Raw genomic sequence first — 14739 nt, forward strand, 5'->3', positions numbered from 1 at the left:
GGAGATTAGCAAGAAACTGGAAAAGGGCCACAAAGAATAAATACATTGTATAATGTTGAATTGAGCATCACATATTGCACACAGGTAATGATATTCAAAGCTGTACCTCACAGATATGTATGATCAATTATGTTTCAATATAAAAAAACAAATAAAAAAAATTTGCCACAAATGTCAGACTTGGTAAAATATCCAAAGCATTCTCTTTGTGATCAGGAAAACAGCAAACTACTGACACTTCTCATTAACAGTGTCCAGGATGTTCTAAACAGCACAGTAATGTAGTAAAAAAAAAAAAAAAAAATGGTATAAGGATTAGAAAAGAAGAAACAAAACTCATTATTTGCACAAGATATAATTGTGTTCAAAAATTTAAAAGATCATATAGACAAATCATTAGAATTAATGTGGCAGATTTCTGGTTACAGAAATATTAAATATCAAAATGCTTAGCCAAAAAAAAGTTAGAAAAGGATATTTAAAAAGATATGTGAGATTGTTATAGGGAAAATTACAAAAACTTTATGGAAAAATTATAAAACTTTATTGAAAGACCAAGATAAATGGAAAGTATGCTATCTTCATAAATCAAAAGACTACATAATGTAAAGGTTACATTTCTTCCCAAATTGACCTATAGATTATTGCAGTCCCAATGGAAAAAAAAAAAAATAACAGTTTTGTGCGTAGGTGGGTAAGTAACTTGGCAAGCTGACTCTGAAAGGATTATGGAAGTGTGGGGGACAAGATATTCTTGAAGAAGTAAAACGAGGTGAATGATTTCCCTTACAGACACAGACATATTCAAAGCTGCAGTAATTAAGACAGTGCGGTATCAGTACAAGAATAGACCAATGGAGCAAGGCCTTAAATGATGGGAAGAGAAGCAATGATATTTTAGGAGGAGGGAAAAAGCACGAAAGACTACATGGAATTTTTGTTTCTCCCTTCTTGCCTTTCCCCCACCTTCTTTCTTTCCTTCCTTTCTTCAATCAATCAACTGGTATTTATTGGGTTCTTATGTGCTGGGCCTTATGCTAGACCCTTGGGATAGAATGGTAAACAAGAAAACTCTGTATTTATCTCATGGAATATCAGGATAATTGTAAACTGTGAAAAACAGGTTAATTTGATGGGGGAATTCAACTTTAGATAGATAGTGTAGTTGGGGAGGTCCTCTACAAGGAGGAGGCATGTGAGTTGAACCCAGAAGGCTGAGAATCAATGAGCTTAGTGAAGTCTAGTGGAAAAGCATTGCAGGCAAAGGGAATAACTGTACAAAGGTCCAAAGCCAGGAAAAGTTCTGTTCGGTGTGAGGAAGAGATGAGGCCTCTATGGCTGGAGCAAAGGAGATTGTTTGGAAAGTTGGGCAGGGCCTGATTATGCAGAACTTTGTATACCATCATAAAGACTGGATTTTACTCTCAGAGCAATGGAAAACCACTAAGAGTCACTCATAACCAATGTACCACTCTCACATAAGATTCTGATCGTGGGGACACCGTGTGTATCTGTGTGTTTGTGGGGAGGGGGTGGTATATGGGAGCTCTCTGAACCATCTGCTCAATTGCTCTGAAAATCTAAAACTGTCCTAAAGAATGAAGTTTATTAATTAAAACTATGAAACTAACCTGGGCTGTGTGATTTTTCTCCAGTAGTGCCCACAGCTCAGGTGCAAGGCATAGCAGAGGGAAATATCTGGCTGTGCCTTCAGGGTAGGGTTTTGCTGAATACAAAAATGCAAAGGAAAAGGGGAAAGAGGGGAAAGGTGATTGAGTTTGTTTTCCAGCATGTGTTATATTGATGGACCATGAAATCTGAGCCAAGTCATGAGGGCTGTGGAGTAGACCCCAAGAAAGTGTACGGTTGACGGGTGTGGTTAGGGAATGGTGAGTTGATCCGTATGTTAAGATCACGAAGGTGGGGTCAGCACCTAGAGAATTCTCAAGGTTGAGGTTATAAAGTAAACCTGCCCATTTCGTTTTTTGGGGGGGACTTCAGACTTTGTTGAATCAGAACAAAAGTAGCACACAGACCTTAAAATAACAAGCTTCTGTTTCCCCAAGTGTACCAAAAATGTTCATATTTTATTAAAAAGCTAACTGCGATCCCCTACCCCAAGGGCATAGGAGATATGGAATCTGTTTCCTCAGTGATGGTGCAGGGACGTCTTCCACTGACTATTAGCTTAAGTGCCTGCCTCTTGTCATCACTTTCTAGATACTTAGAGAAATCTGTCTTTCTAAAAATGTGACTTAATTCTAATCTTCTAAAATTTCCAGGTTATAGATAGTCTTGCAGGCCCACTCTGCCCTTCTCCCCCCTGAGATGGCAAGGGCACCATCAGCTTAGGCAGATGGCATCAGCCACTGGTTCCTGGCACAAATGCCTCCCAGGACAATATCTTCGGCCGTTAGAGTGTTTTTTAAAAAACTGAATTAGCAGTCAATATTAAAAATATGGATTTCTGAGTTTTTTTGTGTGAAAAAGTAGAAACTGACAATAATGAACAGGCCACCTCTTTGGCATGTCATATTGATTTCCATGTGAATACCCCTCCCTGGACTTGTGCAGTATGTTGGGTCTGCCTGGTGGGGAGTGAGTCATCTCTGCCTATTTACGTGAGGCCAAAACCCATTCCTTGGCCAGCTGTATTTTGTTGTTTGTAGGCATTTGAGTTTGCCACTCCTAGTCCAGGTAAACAAGTCCAGGGACTTAGTGCTTTCCCACTGGCCCCATGATAGGATCCCAAGCAGACTTTCTGTCCTAGTTTCTCACTGCTTTCTACCTCTGGATGCCTAACACTCATCAGAACATTCCAGTTGGCATTTGGTGGGATTGCTGGACACTTTCCCCTTCATTTTGTCACCTCTCTCTGAAGCTAGACACTGGGCTCCCAGTTGGCACAGAGAGAACACTGAGAACATGGAGCCCATGCTAACAGGCCATGACATTTCTTCAGGCCTCTTGCCTACTTCCAAGAGTCAGTGAGATGCGAAGCTTCCTCTGGATGGATCAGGGACTCTGGAGGACTCAGTGACCCCAGACTCTCCTCCTGGGAATCTGACAGATTTGGCTGACAAATGTGGCTGTGCTGAGAGTGAGTGGCCTGCAGGCAATGGGGCATGAGTGACTTGAGTAGGAGAGCTTCTCCTGTAGAGAGCAGCCTGGAGCTGAGTTTGGAGAAGAGCCAGCATGTGAGGCTAATAGGAGGCAGTTTTGGGGGTGCCTGATACATTGGGGCTGTGATTTAGGGCACCAGAGAATCAGAGAATGACCTCCTTGAGGGGGTGAAGGAGCTGGGTCTCTGGAGTTAGACAACCTGGATTTGAGATCTGGGTCTGCTATTTGGTTGCTCAGTCAGCAGCTGGGAGAATTTGAGTCATCATTTAACCATTCTGTGTCTCAGTTTTCCTCATTTACACATAGGGACATTAAAAAAGCAACTGTCAGGGTTGTGAGTATAAAATGAGGTGTGTTATGTCAAGGGTTTAATACTATGCCTGACACACTGTAAGTGCTCAGTAGATATTAGCTGCTATGTTTTTTGTTCTTATTGTTATTTGATAAGAGAACTGGACAATGCTTGAAAGTCTCTTCGTGCAGATGAGGGGATTAAGACCTAGAGAGGAGAAGGCATGTCCCCACTTTGAGTCAGTGAAAATTTGGGACCAGAAAGCCAAGTCTCCAGGCTCCCAGGAGCCATGCCCTGTGTCCCTCCAACAAGGATAGGAGAGGAAGGGTGAGCTGGTGGAGTCTCCAAGCACAGTGTCTGTTCCCAGGGGTGAGCTTCCCTGGATCTGGATGGGAATCTCCCCTAGTGGCCAAGAGAAAACATTACCAAGCGGAAGGTCCGCAGCACAGCCAGGCCTCCCTTCTTGACCATGGTCAGCTCCAGCAAGCTTACGGTGACAATGATGCAGTCAAAGATGTTCCACTTCTTCTGGAAGTAATAGTAGGGGTCAAAGGCGATGATTTTGAAGACCATTTCAGTAGTAAAAAACATGGTAAAGATCTGTGGGTGAAAACAAGTCTTCATCACAGTAGGGTCTGTGGGGTCCAGGGGCAATGACAAAAAGGGCGGCAGAAAATTTGTCTTGTCAAAAAGCAGCAAATCCTCTTACTTTGTTTTTGTTCAATTTCTATATTATCTGCAGGCTCCTGAGGACTAGGGATGGGAACAGTCATTGTGGCAGAATAGAGAAATTTCTGAACCAAGGCTCAGGGAATGTGCATTAGAACCTATGCATCAGTTTTTCCATGTGAGTGGTGGTAGGAGCGGAGTAAGTGAGTAATCATTAGGATAATCATTATTATATAATTATGTCAATGTGGAGAAGTCTGGTTCAGTAGTTTAAGATTGTGGGTTGTGGGACAACATAGACTGAGACGAAAATCCCAACTCAGCCATTTCTTAGCTTGTGTAAGCTTGGACAAGTAATGTGTCCTTTCCATACCTCAATATCCTCATCTGAATAATGGGTACAGCATGAGCTAATGCACGTGTAGTTCTTAGTAAAGGGCCTAGCAGACAGTAATTAATTAATAAATAGTAGCGATCAGCAAGAACAATAATACATCGTCTCTACAATTCTTTTTGGCTCTGAGTGTCTTCCATGGTCTTAAATAGGACAGAATTCTGACACTGGGAGAGGTCAGGACAAGGCTCAGGTCACCAACAATCAGCAGGGAAGAAGACAGATAAGAAAGAAAGCAAAGACCAGGGTCAGAAGCTTTTCCCTCATATGCTGTCTTCAGAGCCTCTCACCAGCCTGGGAAACAGGTGATTGTGTCCCTCTTACAGAGAAGGAAACAGGCTGAGAGTTTAGTGACTTGTCTAATGCCAGAAGACTGCAACTGTGTAATTCAAAGATCATCTATCGAGTATCCTCTGTAGGCAAGTCAGTGTGGTGTGGGTGGTGGGGTGGTGGTCCTGTTCCCTAGAGAGACCTGGGTCAACTCTGGTTCCACCCTCACCAACTTGCAACCTTGGGCAGGATATTTAACCTCTCTGAGTCTTAGTGTTGTGTGATGTGAGGATGACAATAACCTTGTAGAACTGTTGTGATGCCGAGTTAACATTCACAAAGCACCGGACTCCTCAAAGGCACCAAATACACGCCTTTCTTTCTTTCTTTTTAAAAAATGGAACTGTGCTCTGACACACTGGGAAAGGTCTTTTCTCTATTTTGCCTCAATTTCTCCGATTATAAAATGAGGGTGTGGGCCCAAAGGTCTATTCCATTATGCCCTCTGTAGTCTTAGGCTGACTTCTTGGAAATAAACATTCCCTTCACTTTCTATTCTTTCTTTTCATATCAACTTCAAATAGAACATCAGCTCTTAGTCTAGGTGTTGCCAAAATGTAAGGAATGCTGATTCTACAGTGTTCTGGAACATACTACAGTCCATTTTACATTCCTGGACTATGAGAAAGGAGGAGATTTCTGAAGAAGAGTAGTTAGATTTCCTCTGGGACTCCCTCCACCTAAGTTTGCAGCCCATGAGGAGTCAGAAATGCCAGACGGTCCTGGTAGGCCACCTCCAGTGGGATAGACCCCACTATGGACACGGAGGCAGGACTCTGACCCTTCATAGCTTCTGCTTATCATGTGGGCATGTGTGTGTATGTGTGTATGTGCACATACATGTACACACACAATTACAGGTCCTGTGAGGTGATCTAGTCCAGGAGTTAAGTGTCGGCTCAAGAGCCAGTTTGCCTGGGTTCAAATACTGGTATGGCCACTTACCCGCCTATATGATCTTGGGCAAATTATTTAACCTTCTGTGTCTCAGTTTTTCCATCTGTGAAAGGGGATAAGAATAGTACCTACTGTATAGGGTTGTTGTGAAAATAAAATTAGATAACCCATGAGGAGCAACTGAGACTATGCCTGGCCTTGAGTAAGAGTTCAAATAGAGCTGGTTGTTATTATTCCTGTGGATGGGACAGGGTTTGGGGCAGTTGCTCTCTCTCTGAGTCAGATACTTTACTCAGAATGTAGTAAAATCCAGTATGGATTGTATTGTGTTAAAAGCAAATAATACTAAAAAAATAATGGAGGAAAAATATAACATAGTATCATGTCTAAACTAGATGCAAAAGAAAAGTTCTGACTCCCTGATGGCTTTTGTTACAACAGCAAACACGTTTTCATGTTCCCTTCCCTCCCACTATCTTTCCCTTTCTTCCCCCATTCTTTTTGTCCTTAAGTGAGAGCATTGAAAATCATAGCCATTGTTAATTGCAGTCATAAAAGTAATAGACTGGAGGGAAATTTACAAGTCCATAGATTGTCTCTAGATGGGAAAGTGATATTTATCCTCCTTTCAAGGAACAGAGAATTCGAGTGGCTGTCCTATATTCTGTAAAGGGGAACTAGCTTAGGGCTCTGTCACTCAGGGCTCTAGCTCAGGGCTGTCTCGGTCCACTTTCCCGTGCTTGTTTGTCCCAAAACAATTCCCACCAGCTCAGCCTGGTCCTCCAGACTTGACTTCCTGAACCCAGTGTCCACACATCTCCCGCACTGCTGCTCTGCTCTCAGCTAACTAGATCAACACACGAACGATCGAGGGCATGCTCCCACCCCACCCAAATCCCCCAGCCATAACTGTGTGGGCAATGCTTGCCAGAGCACTCACAATGTTGCCTGTCTGGAACATGGTTTCGAAGGTGGCGCTCATGCCATGGTGCTCCATGGCCATGAAGACAGTGTTCACCACGATGCACAAGGTGATGGTGAGCTCTGCAAAGGGGTCTGTCACAAGCCCAAAGAGAACTGTCTTGAGCTTCACCCATGTGGGGCAGCACTCCCAGATCAGATACTTCTGAGCCAAGCTGATCAAGCAGGGTGGGCATCTCCGTTCAGACTCCTCGAGTTCTGCATTACAGGTTTGGTCAATGACAGCTGTCAGCCATGTATCACCTTGGACCTCCATCCCGTAGTCATCTACCTCCAACATCTCTACTTTAGCCTTCTCTCCCTGATTACTATTTCCTACTTTTTGAGCTCATTTAGTCCTGAAAATATAATCCAATCCCAGTCCTTCAAACCACTGATGCTATACTTTTTTTACTCCCCATTACCTGTGTCATTCCTTACTCTTCAACTTACCTGGCTTAGATTTCACATCCATCCCTTTATCTACTCCCTTGCAGAGACCCTCATTTCCTTTGCCCCTGTCCTTCTCCATTGTACTTGCCTGGCAAAACCCCAACTCTGAATAAACCCAATTTTCAGAATATTCTGCACTTCCACCAACAAGCTGAACCTAGTTAGACAAAAGTACACAGCCGTGCTTACCGTTCCCACTAAAGATCCAGGATCTCAGCTTGTCCCTGCCCAGAAATCCCACTGTGTCTGTGTTTAGTCCACTCCTTCAGTCTTCCAAACTACCATTTCTCAGTTCCTCTTCTCTCCTCCAACCTCCAGCTCTTCATCTCCACTCCCCACTCTCCGATTTTATTTCACTCGCAGAATAAAGTTGCTCACAAAGAACTTCCTCCTCTTCCTACCATAAGTCTCCAACATGTCTGCAAGTCTGTCCCTTGTTCTGCCTTTATGTCCCTCACTGTGCGTGAGGTGCTCTACCCTACCACTTCCTCTCTCACCTACTCAAGACCTGGGTCATTCCCTTCTCTCCCTTCTGGACCATTCTCATCAGCATGTCAACATGCTTTCTTTATATCTCACCTTTGAAAAAGGTCTCCCTGGACCTCATGTTCTTCTTCATCTACTGCCCCTTTAACAACAAAATTCCTTGTGAGAGTTTTCTACACTTCACCGTCTCCACTTTCTCCTCTCTTTTTTCTGTCTGCAGCCCCTGGAATCCAGATTTCACCTTTTCCAAATTCGGTTTGTCAGTTTCTAGGCCTGACCTTACATTGGCTCTCACAGCATTCAACAGGATTCATAACGCTCTCTTCGAAACCCTGTGTCCATTTAGCTCCCAGGACACCATGATATCTGGGTTTTCCTGCCATATCAGTGACTGTTGCTTCTCAGATTCTGTTCCTGTCTCCCTCTTCCTTTCCTGCCTCTAAATGTTGGAGAACTCAAGCATTCTGTGTTTGGTCTTTCTTTTTCCCCTCTCTCTAGGTAATCTCATTGAACCCCAAGGCCTTAAAAAGCCATCTCTATGCTGATTCCCCCCAAATTATATGTCTAGTTTCTGATCTCTCCCTTGAGCACTAGGCTCACCTCTGTAGCTTCCTCCATTAAATCTTCACTTGGATGTGTAACTGGGGTCACCTCTATGGAGGGCAATATCATAGCTTTAGGTTTATCTATAAATTCCACTGCAAGACATGCATCCTGTAGATATACCAGCCCATGTGGGCAAAGAAAGATGAGAGCCATTGTCTACAATAATCATCATAAAGAAACAACTGCTAAAGCATATTATGAAAAAGGATGAGGCTGATTTATTTCTGATGACATAGAAAAATCTTTATATATGTGTGATGTGTGTGTGTGCTTATATATGCATAGGATATTCCTTGAAGGGTATGAAAGAGACTGGGGGTGCACTGGGAGACTGGGGTGCAGGAAGAGTCTTAGTAGGAAGGAGACATGGTTTTCATTGCATACACATCTGTAGTGTTTAAATATTTTTACTATATACATTTAAAAAAATGAGTTTGTAGAAATATTTGCATGTTCCCAAATTCTGCTAACAGTGCCTTTTTGCATAGGTAATTTAAAAATTTGTACATAGTCTACTTTGTCAGTGTTTTTCTTTGTTTTCTTGCTTTTATGCCTTTCATAGAAAGACTTCCCCACTGCAAGGCTTGAAAAATGCTATCCAATTCTCTTTTGCTCAAATCTCCAAAGACATCCATATGACTAAATCCTCTGGACTCTTTTCAGGCTTTATTTTTCCTGACCTTTCTTTAGCCTTGCCTCTATTGGCCTTTGTATTCTTCCTGAAGGAATTTAGACTCTTGGCCTTACATTCTATTCTAGGTCTTCTATTTCTATGCAATCCTTCTCAGTCTCTTCTGCTGGCTCCATCTCTTCTGCTCAACCATTAAATATTGTAGTTTCTTAGAACGCTCTCCCAGTCTTTCTTATTTAATCCCCCCTATGTCGTCTTATCCACTTGCACCTTTTCAAAGTTACCATCTCTATTCAAGCTGCTTTCAAATACCTCCCCTGCTGCCCCAGTTCTCCCATGGCTGATTCCTTACCTCATTCAGATTTCTGGTCTCCTTAAAGAGAATGGCTTCTGCAACTCCCTATTCTCCATCTCCTTCCCTACTTTGTTTTTTCCCCTGCTTCTCATCATTACTTGAATATCTATTTGTGTATGTCATCAGTCCCTTTCTTCCTCCCAGGATGTGGTTTCCATGAGAGCAGGCTTATATCACGTTCACCGCTGAATCTTCAGCACCCGGAACAATATTAGCACATAACAGGCATTCAACAAATGTTTATTGGTGAGTAAATAAGTGAAAAAAGAGGGAAGGAGGAAGCATAACAGCTCTGGGGAATAAATGAAAAAGCAATTTGTTTGTATTTAATGTTTGCTGTTTGATTACTAATAGACAAAAAAAAAAAAAAAAAAAAGAAATCCAAGAAACCCACTTGGCCAACAAAAAATTTACAGGCATAGTGGCATGACGAAATTCTATGCAGCTATGAAAAACTGTTAGGAGTACAGACACTATTAATTACAATGAAAAGTGATTATTAAATAATTATCAATGAGGAAAAATAATATGACAGTCTGTACACTCTCTTGTTGAGGAATGGATACATATTTATCTAAACACAAACTGGGGTATGCAAGAAATGTAACTTAAGGGTGTTTTTTGCCCCCATAGTTGAATTCAATTTATACTTCAAGTCCCCCACCTGGGCACTTTCTTTTGGTTAATTCAGTTTCTGATACTATTCTATTATCTGAGGTTGTGTCTGAGTTTAGGGGAGCTCAAGGTTGGTGGAGAGTTTATCTGGTCCTTAGTCACTTCTAAGTGTGTTTTACTTGAGTTATAGTTCTCGTCTGGTCTCTGGTGGGAGAGTCCATGAAGATGGTTCTTCCCTCTTTGCCTCTCCAGATTCCCTCTTTGGCTTTCACTGCCCTCTTTCCATAGCCTTCATTGGGGATGAAGTCATCATCCAGATATCCTCCTGTCATTCTGGAGCCACAGGACACTCTCTGAGGCTGCCTCAGGCCTTCTCTACCAGCTACATTACCAGCCAGGTCTACTCTATAGTTTCTGTGCCATACTAGGCATGTGCTTCTCTTGCTAAAGCTTGCCATTTCTAGCTTCAGCTAGAAAGTAAGGCAGAGATTGGCTCTGTTTTCCAATCCCTCAAACATTTTTGGGGTTTCTATTGCTCACCACACTCTCCCTCCCCAAATTAGGATTCAGTCCAGGGCTGGGATAAAAGCATGTAGGGCCCCTTCTCAGGAACATACCAACATCTAAGGTCGTGTATCCCTACTCCAGAACAGGACAATTTAATTTGTGGTGGAGATAAACAACTGGATATGACTAAGGCCATATTCTCCATATGCTGAGGCAAAATAAATGCTGGATTAGAACAGGCCTCATGCTCAGGGTGAGGAGGATGCAATCATGCTCTGCGGGAATGTGTGTGGACAGGTGGCCATCCCAGTGCCACTCTTCCTCCACCCCTTGGCTTAGTGTTAGCGACTGGAACTGAGACATATCCCTGAGGAGAAAGAGTAGATTTCCACTTGATTGGCAGAACCCAGAATAAACAAAGATTTAATTAAATTGACTGATTAATTTACTTAAATTGTTTCCCAATGTTCAGCATAACGGAGACTTGAGACAGAAATTAAGTTACAATTGTGAAAGTTACAGCTGTGAAAAATGTTAGGATAATTTTGCCATGTTAGAAAATTAAAGACTGTTAAATTTCTTGCATACCTGAGAGGTGGCCTGAAATTCTCTGGTGCCTGCTAGATCACTTTTCAGAATCCAATTTTGTGAATACATATGAAGCAGATGCTAATTTGAACAAGAGATGAACTAGGGCATTTCATTCATTGGATTCTTCTGTTTTTGAAAAATTATGCACATGAAAAAACCACATTGATAAAGGGTGATGGGGCTTAGAGCATAAGTAGGAGGTTAGGGAAATTTCTTCTGCTGCTCACACAGGGACTCATCATGACACGGCACAGTAGATGGATGTTACAATGAGCAGCACTTACCCTCGAGGATGGAGGTCATGATACTGACAACACTCATTGCCCTCTGGGCTCGGAAGGGTTCATTCAAGTATTCTGCTGACAAGAAATCCTTCTTTTGGCCTGCATCAGATGCCTGCTGAGATACAAACAGAGTCAGGACTCTCCCCCAACCTGAAGTTTTCACAGGCAAAGACGGATCATTCAGCCTCTTATTGGCCAGTCCCATATGGTGTGAGCAGCCCAGTGATACCATGATCCTTTGCAGTCAAGCTTGGAGAAACGGAGCTGGTGCTTGAACTTGGAGTCAGAGCTTAGGCATGAGGACCAGGACACAGAGTTGGGATGGAACCAGAGCTTAGGCTAGCAGTTAGTGGGGTGATCTGAGCTCACCTGAGGCTCTGCAAACTCCTTCCCCAGGGCAGGACCTGGGCACCAGGGTGAGGATGGGACTGCATTAAGGGTCTCTGAGGTTCCTACTAAAGGGAGATGAAAGCTGCAGGAGCAGAGGGCCAGGCAGTCATTATGAGACATCCTCTAGGCAGTGCATGTGACATTTACATAGAATTCCTATTCCACAGTGGACTTTCCTGACTTCCCTTCTCCCATTTCCCTTCCCAGTGTACAGCCCAGTTCCAGTTCCTCAGTCTTTCTTTCTTCAGGGAACATTTGTGTGTCTTGATTGTCCAACTGTTAGTTGTCTGCAATAGACTGAATGTTTGTGTCCTGCCCCAAATTCCTATGTTGGAATCCTAACCCCCCAGGTATTAGGAGGTGGGGCCTTTGGGAGATGATTAGGTGATGAAGGTGGAATCCTCATTAATGGGATTAGTGCCCTTATAAAGCTCAGAGAGCTCTCTCCTATCTTCTACCATGTGAGGACATGGTAAGAAGGCATCCTCTATGAAGCAAGACCTCCCCAGACACCATATCTGCAGGTGCCTTGATCTTGAACTTCCCAGCCTCCAGAAATGTGAGAAATAAATTTCTGTTGCTTATAAGTCATCCCGTCTATGGTATTCTGTTATAGGACCCTAAACAGATAAAAACATTGTCTAATACAACGTTTTTGACCCTTCCCTCTGAAGTTTTTCACGGGAATTTCTGTCTTGGTTCTATGCCAGCCCATAACTATAGTCACACACATCCTGAGCTTGGGAAGTCCAAGGCCCACAGCTGCTGATCCAGCACTGCACAAACCATTTGGAGTCCAAATTCAACAGAGATTTGCTAAAGGTGACTCACTTGGTAAAATGGCACAGCTAGGACTGAAACCCAGGTCCATGCAACATGGAAGGGCTTAAACAGTTAATCTTGCACTAGCTGAGTAATTTACCTAGAATGAATCAAGTTCACAATACCTAGGAACTGGATGATGAGGGGCACATCACAAGAGAGGCACAAAATTCCTGGAAGGAGGCTTTTTCTAAAGTATTAAAGCACCTCCTAAGGAGCCCTGCAGGCTGGCTTTGACTTTAGGACTCTGCATTTGTGATTCTCTGTTTGCCCCGGAGAGCTCTTCTCCATGTGCTCTGCCTGCTCTGTGCCGGGGGAGGGTGAACTGCACAAAATGCATCATCCTACGCCTCTGGTTCTGATCAGGTTTGGCATTTGGCCAATGGGAAGTGCAAATATCAGAGAATGGAAGGAGAGACAAGTCAGGTTTTTTTTTTTTTTTTTTTTTTTGTCTTTTTCGTGACCGGCACTCAGCCAGTGAGTGCACTGGCCATTCCCATATAGGATCCGAACCCGCGGAGGGAGCGTCGCCACGCTCCCAGCGCCGCACTCTCCCGAGTGCGCCACCGCTCGGCCGGACAAGTCAGGTTTTTATCCCCTGGCTTCTTCCCTGCTGGGCTATGGCTGGGGTGGTGGCTGTAATCTTCTACCTAAGATCACAGGTTCTGTCAGGCACACTCTGAAACTCAGCTGCAGGTCCTGCAGGGCTCCAATTCTGGTCCTTTCCTTCACCCCTTCAGCCTAGGCATGTAACAGCTCCCCACTGTTGCTAGACTCTAGGTGCCTCACTGTCCCTTATTAGTTCCTGAGCCCAGGCACACCTCTGTAAAGACTCCACTAAATTCCTTCCTCTTGCCCATTGGAGTGGTCCATCTGTTTCTTGCTGGGACTGTGAATCACAGGGCATCTAATCTGATTGAGCTAAATTAACTCTGTAAGACTTATCTGAGTCAGTAGAACCATATAATGGTCTTTTTACAAGTCTGCTTGCAAGTTTCTCTGCATCCCTGGCTACCAGAGAGGGCAAATGAAAAATACTAGAAGCATCATTACTGATATTGGAGGGGGATCTCAAATTAAATCAGAGCTCCCCTTCCAGCAAGGAGTCCCTGATTTGCCATTATACCCTGTGATTATTCTTAAATAGTGCCGGCCAGTTAGTCACTATTGCCGAATTTGTGTATTTTGGTAAGTTATTTCTTCGTGAAAAAAACAAGGGTACTATACTTCTTCTAAGATCTGTCCTGAGCACATTCCAGAATTTCTCTGGGCCTTATTTGTCAAATCTAGGGTAGTTTGCATAGAACCACAGGGAAGAAGAAAAGGTCTTCAGTTTTTCTCACAGTCACCCAGGGAATAAGCAGGCTTCTCTCCAAAGCAATGATGGTGAGTGGGAACAGAGAAACACTGAGAAGAAGCATGGGGTCATATGGAAAATAACCTGTATCACTGTACTTCAGAGTAAACCAGGAAACTTGTTTGACCTTGAGAAAACCCAACCTCTCTGGGTCTTTACCTGTCTGTAAAATGGGAGTGGGATGGGAAGTGCTGGAAAGAATGATGACTAAAGGACCCTTCCGTTGGTGATGCTCAGGGCTTCTAGGCCCAAGGTCTATAGCTGGAAGGCAGCCCGAGGGAGTCCGGAGTGTTCACAAACTCACCGAGACTTCAGTGGCTCCAGGGGCAAGCTCACTAGTGGGCAGCGTTGGGTGTCCATCTTCTGCATGCATGGAGCTGGGCTTGGGGAGTTGAAGCAGTGGGCTCCGAGGGAGGGAGGCTTGCTGGCCAGTACCCCTGCCCAACAGCAGGGAGTTCTGATGGCTTTCTTGATCTCCAGGAAAGACTCCCTCATCTGTGACCCCGTCAGGGAATGAGATGTCTTGGCCAGGGGCCCGGAAATGGAACACACTGCTATGGCTAGCCCGGCGTCTTCCAGAGGAGAGACCTAAGAAAGACTGAGCATTGCCCCAAATGAGCAGGAAAAAACAGCTGGAAGTTGGTCCTCCAGCAAATCTAGAGCTCAACACTTTCCCCACTCACTCCCATTTCCCTGTCCTTATTCTCATGGGGTATTCTAGACAGACCTGGGGAAACGACAGGAGAGGGGAAAGATTACAGGGTGTGTAAGACCAGCAAATATGTCATCAGGGTCAAGAACATGTCAGAGGACAACCTTGTCACCTGGATGAGTCATCTGTTTGCCAGCCTTTGGCTGCAGTACTAGACAAAGCTGTTTAAAGTCCTCTTTTCCATATGTGAAGTTATGACCTAAGGAGACTATTATGCACTGGAATATGCTTGGTAAGTGGTTGTTGAATGAATGAATGCACTTTA

At 43.8% G+C, this 14739-nt stretch overlaps 1 protein-coding gene across 3 annotated transcripts in view; it reads right to left on the reverse strand.

Moving 5' to 3' along the window:
- The window catches only part of SCN10A (sodium voltage-gated channel alpha subunit 10), a 95627-nt gene that overhangs the window by 40179 nt on the left and 40709 nt on the right, over window positions 1–14739 (reverse strand). For 2 of the 3 annotated variants that reach the window (XM_063115265.1, XM_063115264.1), the window contains exons 11-14: window positions 14067–14360; window positions 11194–11305; window positions 6646–6884; window positions 3842–4015 (exon numbers count right to left, since the gene is read on the reverse strand). In XM_063115265.1, coding sequence (XP_062971335.1) covers window positions 3842–4015; window positions 6646–6884; window positions 11194–11305; window positions 14067–14360 — 819 coding nt within the window. The remainder of the gene's footprint in view (window positions 1–3841; window positions 4016–6645; window positions 6885–11193; window positions 11306–14066; window positions 14361–14739) is intronic. The other variant, XM_063115266.1, reaches the window with a different exon arrangement.

Source organism: Cynocephalus volans, chromosome 11, assembly GCF_027409185.1.
Source record: "Cynocephalus volans isolate mCynVol1 chromosome 11, mCynVol1.pri, whole genome shotgun sequence".
In the NCBI taxonomy this organism is placed as follows: domain Eukaryota; kingdom Metazoa; phylum Chordata; class Mammalia; order Dermoptera; family Cynocephalidae; genus Cynocephalus; species Cynocephalus volans.